The sequence below is a fragment of the Plenodomus lingam genome (genome assembly GCF_022343315.1).
Source record: "Plenodomus lingam strain CAN1 chromosome Unknown scaffold_20, whole genome shotgun sequence".
NCBI lineage: Eukaryota > Fungi > Ascomycota > Dothideomycetes > Pleosporales > Leptosphaeriaceae > Plenodomus > Plenodomus lingam.
Genome location: NW_027093974.1, coordinates 1,591,247 through 1,606,907, shown reverse-complemented (window position 1 = coordinate 1,606,907; position 15,661 = coordinate 1,591,247). Strand labels below are relative to the sequence as shown.

General features: G+C 50.2%; 7 protein-coding genes across 7 annotated transcripts; 5 read left to right on the top strand and 2 right to left on the bottom strand.

The window, feature by feature from the left end:
- Nucleotides 1-354: 354 nt before the first annotated feature.
- On the top strand, nucleotides 355-894 carry IAQ61_011540 (uncharacterized protein; the record flags this gene model as incomplete). Its single annotated transcript, XM_003844059.1, has 1 exon — nucleotides 355-894. One exon carries the CDS (start codon nucleotides 355-357, stop codon nucleotides 892-894), a length of 540 nt encoding a protein of 179 aa, XP_003844107.1.
- Nucleotides 895-1,514: 620 nt separating this feature from the next.
- Nucleotides 1,515-4,850, top strand: IAQ61_011539 (uncharacterized protein; the record flags this gene model as incomplete). Its single annotated transcript, XM_003844058.2, has 3 exons — nucleotides 1,515-1,598; nucleotides 1,651-3,735; nucleotides 3,783-4,850. 3 exons carry the CDS (start codon nucleotides 1,515-1,517, stop codon nucleotides 4,848-4,850), a joined length of 3,237 nt encoding a protein of 1,078 aa, XP_003844106.2.
- Nucleotides 4,851-4,996: 146 nt separating this feature from the next.
- Nucleotides 4,997-5,319, bottom strand: IAQ61_011538 (uncharacterized protein; the record flags this gene model as incomplete). The annotated part of the gene is made up of 2 exons (XM_003844057.1): nucleotides 4,997-5,017; nucleotides 5,068-5,319. 2 exons carry the CDS (start codon nucleotides 5,317-5,319, stop codon nucleotides 4,997-4,999), a joined length of 273 nt encoding a protein of 90 aa, XP_003844105.1.
- A 224-nt stretch (nucleotides 5,320-5,543) lies between these two features.
- IAQ61_011537 (uncharacterized protein) lies at nucleotides 5,544-9,556 on the top strand (the record flags this gene model as incomplete). Its single annotated transcript, XM_066099246.1, has 2 exons — nucleotides 5,544-5,828; nucleotides 5,889-9,556. Exons 1-2 carry the CDS (start codon nucleotides 5,759-5,761, stop codon nucleotides 9,554-9,556), a joined length of 3,738 nt encoding a protein of 1,245 aa, XP_065950765.1. The 5' UTR covers nucleotides 5,544-5,758.
- Nucleotides 9,557-10,314: 758 nt separating this feature from the next.
- Nucleotides 10,315-10,871, top strand: IAQ61_011536 (uncharacterized protein; the record flags this gene model as incomplete). The annotated part of the gene is made up of 2 exons (XM_066099245.1): nucleotides 10,315-10,498; nucleotides 10,582-10,871. Coding segments are annotated over 2 exons (474 nt in total), but the record flags the coding sequence as incomplete, so codon positions are not given.
- Nucleotides 10,872-11,551: 680 nt separating this feature from the next.
- IAQ61_011535 (uncharacterized protein) lies at nucleotides 11,552-12,664 on the top strand (the record flags this gene model as incomplete). Its single annotated transcript, XM_003844055.2, has 1 exon — nucleotides 11,552-12,664. One exon carries the CDS (start codon nucleotides 11,552-11,554, stop codon nucleotides 12,662-12,664), a length of 1,113 nt encoding a protein of 370 aa, XP_003844103.2.
- A 339-nt stretch (nucleotides 12,665-13,003) lies between these two features.
- On the bottom strand, nucleotides 13,004-15,401 carry KU80 (ATP-dependent DNA helicase II subunit 2; the record flags this gene model as incomplete). Its single annotated transcript, XM_003844054.1, has 4 exons — nucleotides 13,004-14,629; nucleotides 14,683-14,933; nucleotides 14,980-15,175; nucleotides 15,273-15,401. The coding sequence occupies 4 exons, from the start codon at nucleotides 15,399-15,401 to the stop codon at nucleotides 13,004-13,006; spliced, it is 2,202 nt and encodes a 733-aa protein (XP_003844102.1).
- Nucleotides 15,402-15,661: the final 260 nt, after the last annotated feature.

Sequence of the window (15,661 nt, the reverse complement as noted above, 5' to 3'; positions counted from 1 at the left end):
AGGGTCCGTTTGTAATCATCATTTCTTTCTCGGGCAGTCAGCGGCGATATACCAGCTAGGAAAGGGCGTCGTTTGTCGTAAGTAGATAGAAAAGCAATACCGGCGGCGGGCAATATCATCATGCATTTAAATTCCGTTTTAGAACTGTGAGAACCCTGTGCCACCGCAATAATGCCGGTCTCTCCAATTCATTTTTACGGGGTAGCTAGTTATAGAGTCAGCTGTGTTCTGCAGACAATATCATAGTCGACCTAAGCCCTGATTCTTGTCAACTCCTCATCACAGTCTATCTCAGACCATCTATTAAGCTCCTTTATACACAGCGAAGACTGGTTTCTACTTCCAATTATCAAAATGCTTTGGTTCATGCTCATTTATGGTACCTTTTTCATCACTCTGGCTTCCTGCATGCCAGCTCCCCATTCCACCATACAGGAGCGAGGCTTCGTGTCAGATATATGTACGGCTTTCCGACCTCCCCCAGCTGCGCTCCCAGCCCTCAACATAGAAGTCAGTCAAATCATCAACCAGAACATCATTCCGGGAAATCTACCACTTCTTTCAGAACTTCCATTGACCACCTGGTCCGAAGGGGATGACAATCACCGTGTGGAGTTCCGCGCCTGGAGAAACCCGACCGCTGAAAATGCTCGATCCTTTTATGCCTTTGTCGAAGTCCAAGTCACCGGGCCTGCCAATTTGCTTATTCAATTAACTGGGACCTCTGAGGCCAACCCCGCCACCGGTGCCCCGGGCTTCTATCAACATACAGCAGACACGGCTTCTGGTTCTGGCGCGAGTCGTTTCCCTAGGCGGCGTGTCGTTTTCCTAAATGTTCCTTTTAACGCTGAAAATGTTGAATACAAGCTCACTGGAAACTGGGCTAACTTATAAGTGTATGATGAGTATGCTTCAATTTTGGTTATCAGGGATGCTTTAGAATATTGAATATTGCATTATAATTATTCGGAGAGAGCTCATGTGTATAAGCAACCCCTTGTATATCTTTTTAAGTAGGAGTCTTAGGTTATTTCTACTGATTTTGCGTGCACTTAGATGTGAGTTAAATTCAATAAGTACCGTTAGTACTAGTAGTAGAACAATTGAAGTACTTACGTTAGTAGTATTTAGGTACTGCTTTTGCATAGACAATCTCTATCCTCTAAATTTTTCCTAGCTCGTCAAATTGATCGTCACGTAGGTAACAGTAGAAGCAAATACTAAACAAAGATTTAACAGACTCGTAAGCAGGATCCAAGTACTGCTTCGCAACACATATGAGACTCCTGACCATGTGCGGGTCTTCGCATTCAGAATCAAGTCTCTCGTTTGTTGGAAACGGCTTCGAACGACAGCTGAACGGATGGAAGAGGAGTGATGAGTGTAGAGTAGGGTAGCCGCTGTTATCGATAGCTGAGTCATGTGCATGGCGGGGAAGTTATCGGAGTCAACATCGAAAAACATTACCGAACCCCGCTGCCACGTCTTGCCTCGAGCACCTCAACACCCTCGCCATGTCGATTGACTTCCCGAAAGAGGAGGAGCGTATTCTTGCGCACTGGAAGGAAATCGACGCCTTCTTGCGGCAAGTCGAGCTGGTCAGTTTCTCCCCGTACAAGGTTTCCAGAATACAGTAATGATTGTGTGCAGTCAAAGGGCAAGAAACCATACACATTCTATGATGGCCCACCCTTTGCGACGGGAATGCCCCATTATGGCCACTTGCTGGCTTCAACCATCAAAGACATCATTCCCCGGTACTGGTCGATGAAGGGACGTTATGTTGAGCGCCGGTTTGGCTGGGACACACACGGTGTGCCCATCGAGTACGAGATTGACAAGGAATTGGGCATGTCTGGTCGCGACGCCGTGCGCGAACTGGGCATTGCAAAGTACAACGAGAAGTGCCGAGCCATTGTGATGCGATACGCGACCGAGTGGCGCTCCACAATTGACCGCTTAGGCCGCTGGATCGACTTCGATAATGACTACAAGACGATGGATACGAGCTTCATGGAGTCGGAATGGTGGGTCTTCAAGCGCCTTTTTGACAAAGGCGCTGTCTATCGAGGCTTCAAGGTCATGCCCTACAGCACCGCGCTGGCAACTCCACTCAGCAACTTTGAGGCCTCACAGAACTACAAAGATGTGCAGGACCCCGCTGTTGTAGTCTCCTTCCCGCTTGTCACAGACCCAAACACTTGTCTCCTGGCCTGGACAACGACACCCTGGACTCTGCCATCTAATATCGGTCTCTGTGCGCACCCCGAATTCGAATACATCAAGGTTCTTGACGAAGCTTCCGGCAAGCATTACATTCTCCTTGAGGCTCTCCTACGTACGCTATACAAGGATCCCAAGAAGGCCAAATACAAAATTGTGCAGAAGCTACAGGGCAAGGATATGTTGGGATGGAAGTATGAACCTCTGTTCGACTATCTCTATGACGAATTCAAAGACTACGGCTTCAAGGTTCTGAATGACACATACGTCACAGCTGACAGTGGTGTGGGTATCGTTCATCAGGCGCCTGCATACGGAGAGGACGACTATCGCGTTGCGCTCGCGCACGGCGTTATCAGCGACACACGACCGCCACCAAATCCTGTAGATGACGCAGGTTGCTTTACATCCGTAGTCCGTGACTTCGAAGGCCAGCACGTCAAAGCTGCAGACAAGGGCATCATCAAACATTTGAAGGGAACAGGTCGTTTAGTGGTAGACTCCCAACTCACCCATAGCTATCCTTTTTGTTGGCGATCAGATACTCCATTAATCTACCGAACTGTACCATCTTGGTTCATCAAGATCCAGGATATCGTACCGCAGATGTTGGAAAACATTGCTGGCTCACATTGGGTTCCATCCTTTGTTAAGGAGAAGCGCTTCGCAAACTGGATCACAAACTCGCCCGATTGGGCAGTATCACGAAACAGATTCTGGGGTACCCCACTTCCTCTCTGGGTCAGCGATGATGGCAAAGAAATTGTGTGCGTCGGTAGTGTGGAGGAGTTGAAGAATCTGAGCGGGTACCAAGGTGAGCTTACAGACATTCACCGAGACAAGGTCGATCACATCACCATCCCCAGCCGGCAGGGCAAGGGTGTCCTAAAAAGAACAAACGAGGTATTCGACTGCTGGTTTGAGAGTGGATCTATGCCGTATGCAAGCGCACACTACCCGTTCGAGAACAAGGAACAATTCGAAAACTCTTTCCCTGGTGATTTTATCGCGGAAGGCCTCGATCAAACACGTGGATGGTTCTATACACTTACTGTTCTTGGCACACATCTTTTTGGTAAACTTCCGTTCAAGAACTGCGTAGTCAACGGCATAGTTTTGGCAGAAGATGGCAAAAAGATGTCAAAGCGGCTCAAAAACTACCCCGATCCTTCCCTCATCATGAATAGCTACGGATCGGACGCGCTTCGGTTATACCTCATCAACTCACCCGTGGTCCGCGCAGAGACACTTCGCTTCAAGGAAGCTGGTGTCAAGGAGATTGTGTCGAAGGTGTTGCTACCTTTGTGGAACAGTTATCAATTCTTTGATCAGCAAGTGTCGTTGCTGAAGAAGGTTGCTGATCTTGACTTCACCTTTGACCCTGCAGCAGGGAAGACAAACTCTAATGTGCTAGACCGATGGATCCTGGCATCTTGTCAGTCGCTCCTCAAATTTGTTAATGAAGAGATGGGGGCTTACAGGCTGTACACGGTCGTCCCGCGACTACTTGAGGTAAGCCAGATACGTGCCATACCTGTTCATGTACTGACATGATGCAGCTCATTGACAATACGACTAATTGGTACATCCGATTCAACCGACGAAGATTGAAGGGCGAAGACGGTCTTGAAGACACCAAGCATGCACTCAATACCCTGTTTGAGGTCCTTTACACACTTTGTCGCGGTCTCGCTCCCTTTACTCCATTCATCACTGAAAACATATATCTCCGACTTTTACCTCATATTCCCCAGGAGCTACACGCCGAGGACAATCGAAGCATTCACTTCCTACCCTTCCCAGAGGTCAGAGAAGAATTGTTCGAGGACGTTGTAGAGCGTCAGGTGAAGCGCATGCAAGCTGTCATTGAACTTGGCCGCATCTGCCGTGACCGCGCCAACAAGGGCTTAAAGATCCCTTTGAAGACACTCGTGGTCATTCACCCTGAACAGCAGTATCTAGATGATGTCAAGTCGCTAGAAAACTACATTCTGGGGGAGCTCAACGTTCGAGATTTGGTGCTGTCAAGCGACGAGGAGAAATACAAGGTGCAATACTCAGCATCAGCAGACTTCTCAGTATTAGGCAAAAAGCTGAAAAAGGATGCCGTAAAGGTTAAGAAGGCACTCCCTGGACTAAAGAGCCAAGACATCAAGGATTTCCTCAAGAGCGGCGAAATCGTGGTTGATGGCATCCGCCTGGAGTCTGAAGACCTGATGGTCAAGCGCGGACTCGCACAAGACGACAGCAGCAAGGACCAAGAGTTCAACACCGACAATGACGTCCTCATCATTCTCTACACTGGCTCAAATCCCGAGCTTGAACAGGAGGGTCTCGCTCGTGAGGTCATTCGTCGCGTGCAAGACCTGCGCAAGAAGGCTGGCTTGGTTCCAACAGACGACGTGGCCATGGAGTATCGCGTGTTAAGTGACCCGGATGATCTAGGATTAGAGAAGGCGTTCGAGAATCACGGGCCTCTCTTCGAGAAGGCATTACGAAGGAACGTAGACAAGCACATCATCACTGAGCTTGACGGTAAGATACCCGAAAACAACGAAAAGGTCATTTTGGAGGAAGAACAGGAGCTACATAAAGCAACCTTCCTGCTGAGGCTGGTAAAGTTGTGAGAGTATGGTGGTAGACGGTTTGCAGCATCCTTTCCGGCGTAAAGTTTTGATATCAAAAGTGCAAGTAGATCGGTGAAGAATTGAATAAGAGTCTCAAATGATCTATCGAAAGACGTCTCATGCTTTAATTGTGAACATAATGTCCGCTATCGTTGCTTGTATGCTTTCTAATCCTTTATTAATTCTATATAGTATATCGTAGAAAGTGTGGACTTACAAGATAACAGTCCTTCAACATCTTGAACTCTGCGGCGCATTTATCCTTGTACACATTGTTGTAGTCTGCAAATATGCATTTTCCATATAATGAACCCTGTCTGGTATTAAATTCCGTGTTCCAATGAGTTTCGAGCCACTTTGAATAGGGCATGAATGTTGACTCATCACTAGGGTGAAAAAGACATGCCTCTTTTGAGCATTTGGCGGCTGCTGTGGCAAGCTTATCAATTGGTCGTGTTCGTCCAGGCATTGTGACTGTAGACTATCTCCAAGCAAGACCAGATCTCTCGAGAAATAAGGCAGTCAATGATCTGACTTTTGTTCCTTCAAGTTCAGAAAGTGTCGTTGATGAGTACGCTTATGTGTTTCTCCATGAGGTCAACGGCCGCTCCAGACGCACAGACGTCTTGGCGCACGACTTCATCACAAGCGGTTGGCCAGCACTTAACAACAAAGGCGGCGTGCGCGTGTGAAAGACAGTCCTGCAACCGAACAACATCGCAGTACGCGCCCATGCATGTTTCTCTACTTCTTCTTAAAGTACCTTTGTAATGCTCGATTCTTCTTGCGCGCGCACTTCGCTGTTACAAATCCCATTATTTTTGGACGACGCTTGAATAATTCCCCGGCTCCGCAGCTACTTCCATGTTGTCTCGAACGCGCCGGAGACGACCGAGTCGCGTGCACGAATGCTATCCTCCATGACCCCACGTGGATATGAAAAGACGGATCTGACTAGAGATGATTTGACTGATGAGGGTAAGTACACAATAATGTCACGTGTACAGCTATAGGAAGCTAATGCGGGTATCAACATAGTGATTGAAACGCTCTACGAGATTGTGCGCCGGGCGCAATCTTCGGCCGACAACTCGTCGCGCGCTCTCTTCGCTGCATATGGCGCTGTCCTTGAGGAGCAAGGACTGCAGCCCAGCGATGATATAGTTCTCCACCGCTTTTTGTTTCACATGCAACAGCACCGCCGCCAGGGCGAGGACTTGGTGGAACGCTTTGGTCGCGTATTGAAAGAGTCATTTGACATTGATGTAGAAATCAACGAGGATGGTGAGGGCATAGAGGTCACGACGAACTTGGACGCGACGCGCAATGGCGCCCATGCCAGTCTGGGGAGGTACTCTAGAAGAGGAAGCTTTGAGTCCTTCTTTGACGGCACGGCAGACAAGGTTGCAGGGACTGACTATGGCGATTCGTCAGTGAGGACGAGACGAGGGTCGCATGGTGCGCTGAATGGGTATGCCAGTGAGTGGGAACGACGGAGGGCCAGGTCGGATTCTCACGCGATTGCACACGGGCAGACATCACTTCCTGTGCGCAACAAGGTCAATGGCAATCCGCGAAGATCGGTTTCTGGAGCACATCAGTCGCATCGCAAGCGGAGCGCATCGATGTCTAGTCGTGGCAGCTTGCAGATTCGGAGAAATGACCATGTTATACAGTCTCGAAATGGCGGTAATGATGAAAGCAGCGACTTCACAGATCGCACGACGAGCCTGGATTTATCTCATGTCCAGATACCAGGTGTTAATGCTCCCATTCCAGACGACCGTCATGGCTCTCGTCAGGATTCTCGCGACCATCTTCAGTATATGCCCGAGCCATATCGACCATCAGATACCCGATTGCTAGACGAGGCCAAAACTTTGGAGGAGCAGCGTCTGCATAGAGTCACGAGGCAATGTATACAGGCATGGCGCTATCGCACGCAAAAGGTCCTGTCAGCTCATGAACACATGGACAATCTTGCACTTGCCTACAGGCGCAATGTTCTATTGCGGGTATCATTTACACTGATACGCGAAGCAGTAGCAATCAAGCGCAACAATCGCGAAACAAATCGCTTCTTCACTCGTTTGGAAACTCGAGCAGACAAGGCGCGTGCTCTGTTTCTTCTCACGAAATCTTTTACGCATTGGGCAAAGTGCGCAGAGGATGAAGTTGAACGGACATCAGTTGCTCGACGACATATCCTACGTACAAGATTCTTTAACGGCTGGCGCGAAATCACGGTTATCAATGAACTCAAGACGCAGCACTTCGTACTTGGACGATTTGTACGAAAATGGCGGGCGAAAGCTGAGGCAGTCTATGAAAACGAAGCAATTGCCGTGGCGCACTATGAGCATAATCTGGCTCGAAGAGTGTTCAAGGATCTCAAGATGAAATACTTCAATGCTTATGCGCCTCAGTGGCACAATCAATCTATAAAGATGGTCACTTTGCGGAAGATGGTTGAAATTGCGAAGTTACTTAGAGAGCGCGCCACCTGGGCTTCTGATCAGTACGAGCGGTCGGTCTTGAGACGAGCCTTCGAGAAGTGGCAGCATGAGACAGTGACTGTTCAGTCTCAGCAAGTCCGAGCTAATGAGCATCAACGAAGAATGCAAATGTCTTGGGCGTTTCGCACCCTACAGAAAAAGGCCCAACTTGGGCCTCTCCTCCGGCAATTCCAAGCCCGCAACAACGATCGAAGAATCAAGAGTGCCTTTCAAACCTGGATCAAAGACGCTCAACTATCTCGACAAGCCCGCAATGTTGATCAGCTGCGCATTCTTCGCAATGCATATACCGCCTGGAACGATCGATTACGCAGCAAGGTTGTGGAAGATCGCATCAACGATCGCGTCATCATTAATTCTCTCTACAAATGGACCTTGGCCTCAAGAGTCTCCCTATTCAAGCGCGTTCACGACCGTCAACTCAAGGAATCCAAATTCTTAACCTGGGTTACGAAAGCCAACCAACGTGCCGACACTTTAGATACTGCTGAGCGACGATTTGCCAAGTTCAAAAAAGCACAACTCCTCCGTACTTGCCTCCACAAAATGGAAATAATCACTTCAGAAAAGCGAAGGGAGGAGTTTGCGATTCTCGCTGACTATCAACAAAAACTCAAACAACGTATCTTTGAGAAACTAAAGGAGCGATACACGCACTTCCAGCAGCTCAACCAATGGACCAAAGACGCCCGTTTCTATGTATTGAGTAAACGAACGCTAAAGATATGGGGTGAAGCGACACAACACGCACGCCGGAATCGCAGACGTGAGACATATGCCCAGATACGACGCACACTTAAGACGAGCCTGGTTAAAAAGGTATTTGAGCACTGGAGGCAGACAACGAGTCAAATTGCAGTGCTGGATCAGCAGGCGACGGAAGTTTCCGGGGCTCGTGTTTTGCAAAGTGCGGGTGCAAAGTTGCATCAATGGCACGATCGTGCTATCTTGCTGCGACAGTTGGATGGACAGGCTACGGGGTTGTACAGTCGCAAACTTGGGAATCGCTACTTACATAATTGGTCCTTGCGCTTGGATGTACTTCAAAGATTAGACCTTCGAGCTGTTGCTCTTCGACAAGAGAATACGGAGATTGCAGCTGCTTCTGCGCTGAAGAAGTTGGGCTGGCGGTTGTGGAATTTACAGAGAAACGAGGAGAACGCAAAAGCGCTGTATGAGAGGAATTTCGAGAAGCATGTCAGAGCCATGATACGCTATTGGTTTGAGCAAATGGCTGAGCGCAGGACGAAAAGAGGAGGAGACGTGAGTCCTTCGCCCACAAGTAGGAGTCGCTCGCGGAGCCGACGTAATGAGGACGTCGGCCAGAGTGGTGAACTGAGAGACGATGAAGACGACAACAATGACAACGACATGCAAGGAGAGGTTGCAAATCCTCAATCCGCCCCAGCAGCCGACGACAAAATTCCTCTCGAACCTTGGTCCGCCTTTGACGAAACAGCCCTGAATATAAACACCGCCGACGCCCTAGACCTCTCGTTAAACATTACACCAGAACGTCCCCAACGTCAATTCAACCTTGATCTTTATGCCCCTCCCTCGTCATCCACTCGACTTCCAACTTCCGGCCAACGCGGCTTATCGATGAAAAGACCAAATACTTACCCGCAATCATATTCTATTCTTCAGCCGCCACCACTGCATCCCACCATCCAGGAGAATGACGAACTCGATCTTGAAGCAGAAGGAGAAGAAACCTTCTGGTCCGGTACTCCCCTTCCTCCACCCTCGAGCGCATTAACAAAACGAAATCGACAGTCCACTTTGGGGCTTGGCCAATCAATGATGAGGGGAAGTGTGAATGCCAAAGGACAGGGGAAGCCAGGGTACTTGAAGACACCAAGTAAACGCACGCTTGTGAGGGCTAAAAGACCTGAACTCGGTGGCAGTCCTGAGAAGAATAGGCTTAAAAGTCCGGTTAGAAGGGCGTTGGGACTAGAAAGACAAAGTGGGCTTGGTACTATGAGTGCGCCTCCTGTGCAGATGGGCAGGGATGTGGGAGGCGGCGTTAGCGGTGTAACGAGTTTCCAGCGGAGATTAAGGGAGGGTGGGTTTGGAAGGACAGTTGGGGTAGGCGGGAGTGTGAGTGCGATGCAAGGAAGCAGAGTGAGGGAGAGCGGGAAGGGGAAAGCAAGGGTGGGGTTTGAAGAGTTGGTCGAGGCTGATTTGTGATGATTTACAGCCTCTGGGCAGTGATGGAGCGAGATCTTTGTTTGCAGCAATACATGGTGTTTCAACGCATCATTGTCTGTTTGTCTCATGTTTGGACACCCAACTATTCCTTGTTCGAGTTAACGTACAATTTCTAGCTGTCCTGGTGATGTTGGTTCTTTGCGTCGTCCCCTATCCCTATTGTATTTCCTCATTCACATCGACGCCCGATCATTGCTCGTCCATCGCCAATGACGACTTGCAAACAGTGCCTCTTCCATGCTAAGATGGCACATATAGCCCGCCCCATTGCACTAAAACGGCACGTCACGCTCGGAAGGTCTGACTATATCCTTATTGGCTGGATGCTGTTTGTTTCTGATAAACGTCATTGGCTCATGCAGTGTGTTTATTACCGCGTTCGTATGCGTGATGCGGGGTGCCGTATACCAGGCACACCTATTAACCAATGAGCGCAATGGAATAAGACGAGTTTCCGTAGAAGGCTGTTTGAGAAGTTTGACGCACAATGACAAGTGCAAAGGCAAGATCTAAGTATATAATCTGGATTTGGTGACGGTTGCAGAACTCAAAGCTGCCAAGTCAATTGCCAGTACTAATAGGTAGTGAATTTCTTATTTGCGGTCCAGATACCCATTCTTTTCACGACTTCTCCTGAGGCTTTTTTTCAATATATACGTCAATCTTGCGGGACTATGTATCTTACCAACTTGTTCCAACTCTTCACTGTTACACTTTTTTTGGGGCTCACGACAGGTCGTCCACGACGCCAACTCAACTACTGCGAAGGCGACAAAGCGACTGTTGGATACTGTGAGACACTAACCTACATCGACCGCACTACATCTGCCGAGAAACCTCCACCCACAGTGTCAGAATGCCAACGCACATGTCACCAAGGCATCTTTGGCGAAGCAGGAGATTGGATCGTACCCTTCGACGGTAGGATAATCACCTCTCTCCCTGTCATATATCCACCACCGCCCCTTCTTCTCTCTCTTCCCCCCCCCCCCCCCCACCACCAGGGCACTTTCCCACCATCAAAAGCATACCATACTCATGCCCCTTCCACACAGCTTCCCAGCCCCCCGAGTACCGCCAAAACATGTTGGCTTGGCCCTGCGGCTTCAGCATCGCACGGGCGCCAGACCAACCAGCGAACTACAGCTTCGCGATGCACAACCAGGATATCGGGGATATTGTGGATGAGGTGTTGACGCGGTTTGCGCCGCTGCATGCTGGGGTTGTTGCGGCGGAGGGCGTGGTGCAGTGTCAGGGGTTCAAGGCTAGGTGGTTTGTTAGTCGGCTGCACTGAAGTTGCATGGGGGATGGTCTATGTGGGAGTGTGATGGGGGGGATGTGTGGTGGGGGGTCTTTTTTTATATCTGGGATACCTATGGGCTGGTTGAGGAAATCCAGTAATGGGGTGGGAGATGTGGGAGGACGTGGGGGAACGGTTGTTTGCCTCAGGCTTTGTTTTGGGTGGATATTGAGACTATCTTGTCTTGTGGGGCAACTTAACTCTGCTACGCTTGGAACATCTGCAGCAGAGTGCCCAGCTCGATTGTTACGAGATCGGCATGCCGATATACCATTATTTTCTTCATTTCTTCGGACAGCCAGGACGAGCAATTGGCTCTTGAGAAGGCCGCCAGTATCAATGCATTGATAGACGAATCTTCTGTTGAACCATATTATACTAATGTTTGCTCGTTGATGGACCTGAATGAGGCATTAGGACGTATTACACTATGTAGACAGAACCCATCATAGTGATGATTCAGTCCTGTACGTTACCCAACCTCCTACAAAACAGAGACAAGGGCCATTCACCAAGCAAAACGGACCGATCTGATTGGCGGGCCGATCTCGGCAACACTCGTCCGCGACATCATCTTCCAACTACATACCAATTCCAGAATCCCAAATCCCGGCTCCACAGTCTCAAACAGAAAAAAACACATACGATATCCCACTCCCAAATATCCTCACGCCATGCTGCTTCGTCCCGCGCACAACTGCACCCGTTCGCTGACCACTTGCTCTCGCGCAATCTCGGCCCGACAACCACTCAACGCACCACCACCACCAACCCAAGCTTTCCGAAACCGGCAAAACACGTTTCTTAAATTTTTGACAGGCCAGTCGTCACAGTCATCCATCTCAAGGCGCGGCATCACTACCTCAACCAAGACGACAACGACGCCGCCTCCCCTTCAACAATCACTCGGCTCACAGAAACGGAATTCAACATCCAAAATGGCAGGCGACGACCACTACCTCACACTCCAGTGCCCGGACAAGGCAGGCATCGTGTACGCCGTAACCGGCCTCCTAGCAAAAGAAAACCTCACCATCCTCGACCTCCAGCAATTCTCCGACCCAGACTCCAAAACCTTCTTCATGCGCGTGCACTTTGGCCACGCCGCCGACCTGTCCGCCCTCGAAACCTCGATGCAGCAACTAGGCGCGGAAATGCAAATGGACTACCAAATCCGCCGCGTAGACGCCAAACCACGGGTCCTCATCATGGTGTCCAAAATCGGACACTGTCTAAACGACCTCCTCTTCCGCGTCAAGTCTGGTCTGCTGAAAATCGAGGTCCCAGTCATCGTCTCCAATCATCCGGATTTCGCACAGGTCGCGCGGAACAATGGTATCGAGTTCCATCACCTCCCCGTCACAAAGGACACCAAGACCGAACAGGAATCCCAAATCCTCGACCTCATCGCTCAGCACAACATCGATCTCGTCGTGCTCGCCCGCTACATGCAAGTCCTCTCCCCACGCCTCTGCACCGAAATGTCCGGCAAGATTATCAATATCCACCACTCGTTTCTGCCGTCTTTCAAGGGCGCGAAACCCTACCACCAGGCGTATGAGCGGGGCGTCAAGATTATCGGGGCTACGGCGCATTTTGTCACGGCGGACTTGGACGAGGGCCCGATTATCGAGCAGCGCGTGGCGAGGGTCGATCATGCGCTGAGTCCCAAGGAGTTGGTCGAGGAGGGGAGTAATGTCGAGAGTCAGGTTTTGGCCCATGCGGTCAAGTGGTGGAGTGAGAAGCGGGTGTTTCTGAATGGCGTCAAGACGGTGGTGTTTAACTAGATGGTTGGTGGGAATTAAAAGCGTTGCAGTTGTGAATTCATCATCGGTTTGACAAGTGAGGAAGTTGTTTGTGGCGTTGTATTTTTTCCTCCAAAAGGGGCGAGAGGAGCGCGTGGTATGTTGAGAAGAAGAGTTGAAACAGGGAAAGTCTCCCTTGTAAATACGTCTCCTAACCAAGCGCAGTGCGTTATCATTGGCCTGGATACTAGAGTCCTCTGGGATCCAAAGAATCTCTCAAACAGAGGCTAAAAAATCATGATTGAACGTCAGCCAGAAAGTACGCAGTGTTCCCTTTCCTTTGGATCCCGCCAGCCACCAACACCATACCCATACCCCCCTTCATGCCCCGTCATAAAACCTCGCCGCCTCCTCCTCGGAAACCTCACTTACCAAACTCCTCCTCACATCCACAAGTCCATACCTGCTCCCCCTAATCTTCCACCACATCTCCTTCCTATTGCCCCCCAACCTACCCGCCAGAAGATCCTCCTTCAACCCTCGAATGAACCCATTATACATATCCGGCTCCTCCAGCTCAGTAAGCTCATCGCGCATGACGCGAATCGCTTCGAGCGCGCGCCCATACGCATTATCGCCCACACTACTAGTAACCAATTTGCGAATCTCAGCCGCGATGCCATCGGTAGCTTCTTGGATGGCGGCGAGGTCGTCGGTTGCAGCGAGTGCTTGTTTGAACGAGGGGACGAGGTTGGCCGGGTCTATTTTGACGCGTTTGGGGTTGCCGAGGAGGGCGTCGACGTCGAGGCCTGAAATGGGTTTGTCGCGCTCTGTGCGTTGGCGTTTGCCGCGGCCTTTTACTTTGGGTGGCACTTTTTTCACGTCGGCTGCTTTTTGGAGGACGGTGAGGGTGGATTGATACTGTGCGATTAGGGCGGGGGGTGGTGTTGAGTACTTGAGTAGGATTTCTGGGGGATCGGGGATAGGCTGTGCGGGATCGGGATGGGTTGCTCGCCATCGGATGACGTGGTTGATGCGGTGGACGATGGGGGCATATGTGTCTTCGATCTTTGCATATTCTTCCTCGTTTCCATCTTCGTCGCGGCCGAATGTCGAGAGGTCCATGGCGTCGACGTAGTCGCTCATTGCGTTGACGAGGTCTTCCGTTGGGAGGTCCTTGTGCTCGGTGATTACCTTGCCACTTACAGTCAACTTTCGATCCAGGGGTGGGAATTTATATCGTCGCATGTCTTCTTCGAATGGCAGTTCGACGTCGACAAGGGCCTCCCACTCTAGTTCGATGCGAGGCATCAGTAAGACCATCACTGGCGGCTTCATTTCCTTGGTGACAAGCCTTGCGATGGCATAACACTCGGCCTCATACAAAGCGTGAATGAAGGACGAAAGTGCAAGTTGTGCCTGAGGATTCGCTTTTTGCGGAACAAGAAAGCTCGATCGACTCAATGGGAGATAACGTTCAAACTCCTCTGCCTTTACAAAGCCAACCAATTGCAATGAGGGCTCCGTTTCCATCTTGACGCAGTTCATGTCTGATTCCGAGATATGGACAGCCGTCCGTCCATACTCGTAGCCGCGCTCGAGCTCGTCCAGCTCAACGGTCATCTTGCTGTCTGGCTCTCCTGGTTTATCGATCTGATACAGACGCTGATAACGCACGGCTGACAGGTCAGTCATCGCATGATCTTCTCCCACCATCGTCGCTGGCGATTCTGCGCTAGGCCCCGCTTTGTCGTCTTCAGTGCGGACTGCAAAGGAGCTCGCTGTCGGTGGCTTCGCAAGCATGGTGCAAGGATAGCGTTCTACATCTATAGTGATGGTGGCGTCGTAGTTTGCAGTGTCACCCAGCGTGAGTGGTCCTTTGTAGCTTGGCGTTGGACGTGTCTCCTTTAGGCGGGGCGTATGCATTTGATCAATGGCAACTGCCAATGTACCGAAATTGCCGTCACAGGCTTCCACAAAACTTCTCAGAATCTCCTCGTTCCTGGCCTAGATCATGTCAACACTGCACCATGTACGTGTGCTAATTCTTCAGCGGTTACCTTTTCAGGCTCCTTGTCCTCTTCTTTGAAGCCACTCTCGGCGTCGTCAAAGTCCACACCAAGAACCGTGACCTCGATGGGAGCGGCCTCATCCTTGATCTTCATAGTAATCTGCTCAAGATCATCCGTGTCCCATTCACCACGGCCATCTGTGACCACAATAATCTTCCGATCATACTTCAACGGATTTCCCTTTGCGCCTCTAGTCGTACTGTCAATCATCTGCACAGCCAACGCAAGAGCCGATAGTACTGGCACTGTTAGCCAAGGCTCCAAACACTTCCACCCTTCACTTACAATCCCCATCATCGGTCTGACTAGGCTTGAGCTTTTCCTGCAGATTCCGAATATCGACCAAGAGGTACTGCTTCACGTTTGAAAACACCGTAATATGCTCATACCCCTGCGTGTCCTTTACAATGCCACGCAGATCCGTATCATCAGTACGATAGCCAATGACGCTCATGAGCGCAGTTTTCCTGGCCGTTGCAACCTGAGGTCCTGTCAGCACAAGTCCTACAACAAAATCCTATAGCTCATGCACAGCCACCCCATCCGCAAAGAATAAACACCACGCCCACCAAACTCACCGTGGTAGTGATCTTATCCCACACATACTCCAGCGCCCACTCAAGATCCGACTGCTCGCGCCCTCCCCTCTTCTCTCCCATGGACGCGCCCACATCAACGATATAAACCGTTGCCTCTTTGCCCGCCATTGTCTGCGTCGCTGCGTCGAAAAACGCGTCTATGATACAGTGAAGCCTATCTGCAACTGCAAAAACCGCGGTATAGGTATAAAAAAGCCGAGTTGACTAATGAAGCAAGCAAACACGCAAAGAGCCACCGGCAATAAAGGTAGCTACCGGTACTGGTACCGTAGTCCAGATCCTCCACCTCGAGGAGGAGAAAAAGCACGACACAAAGCAAAACTATATCCGAATTGCAAACCCCCGTCACAGGGAAAAAAAAATATGTG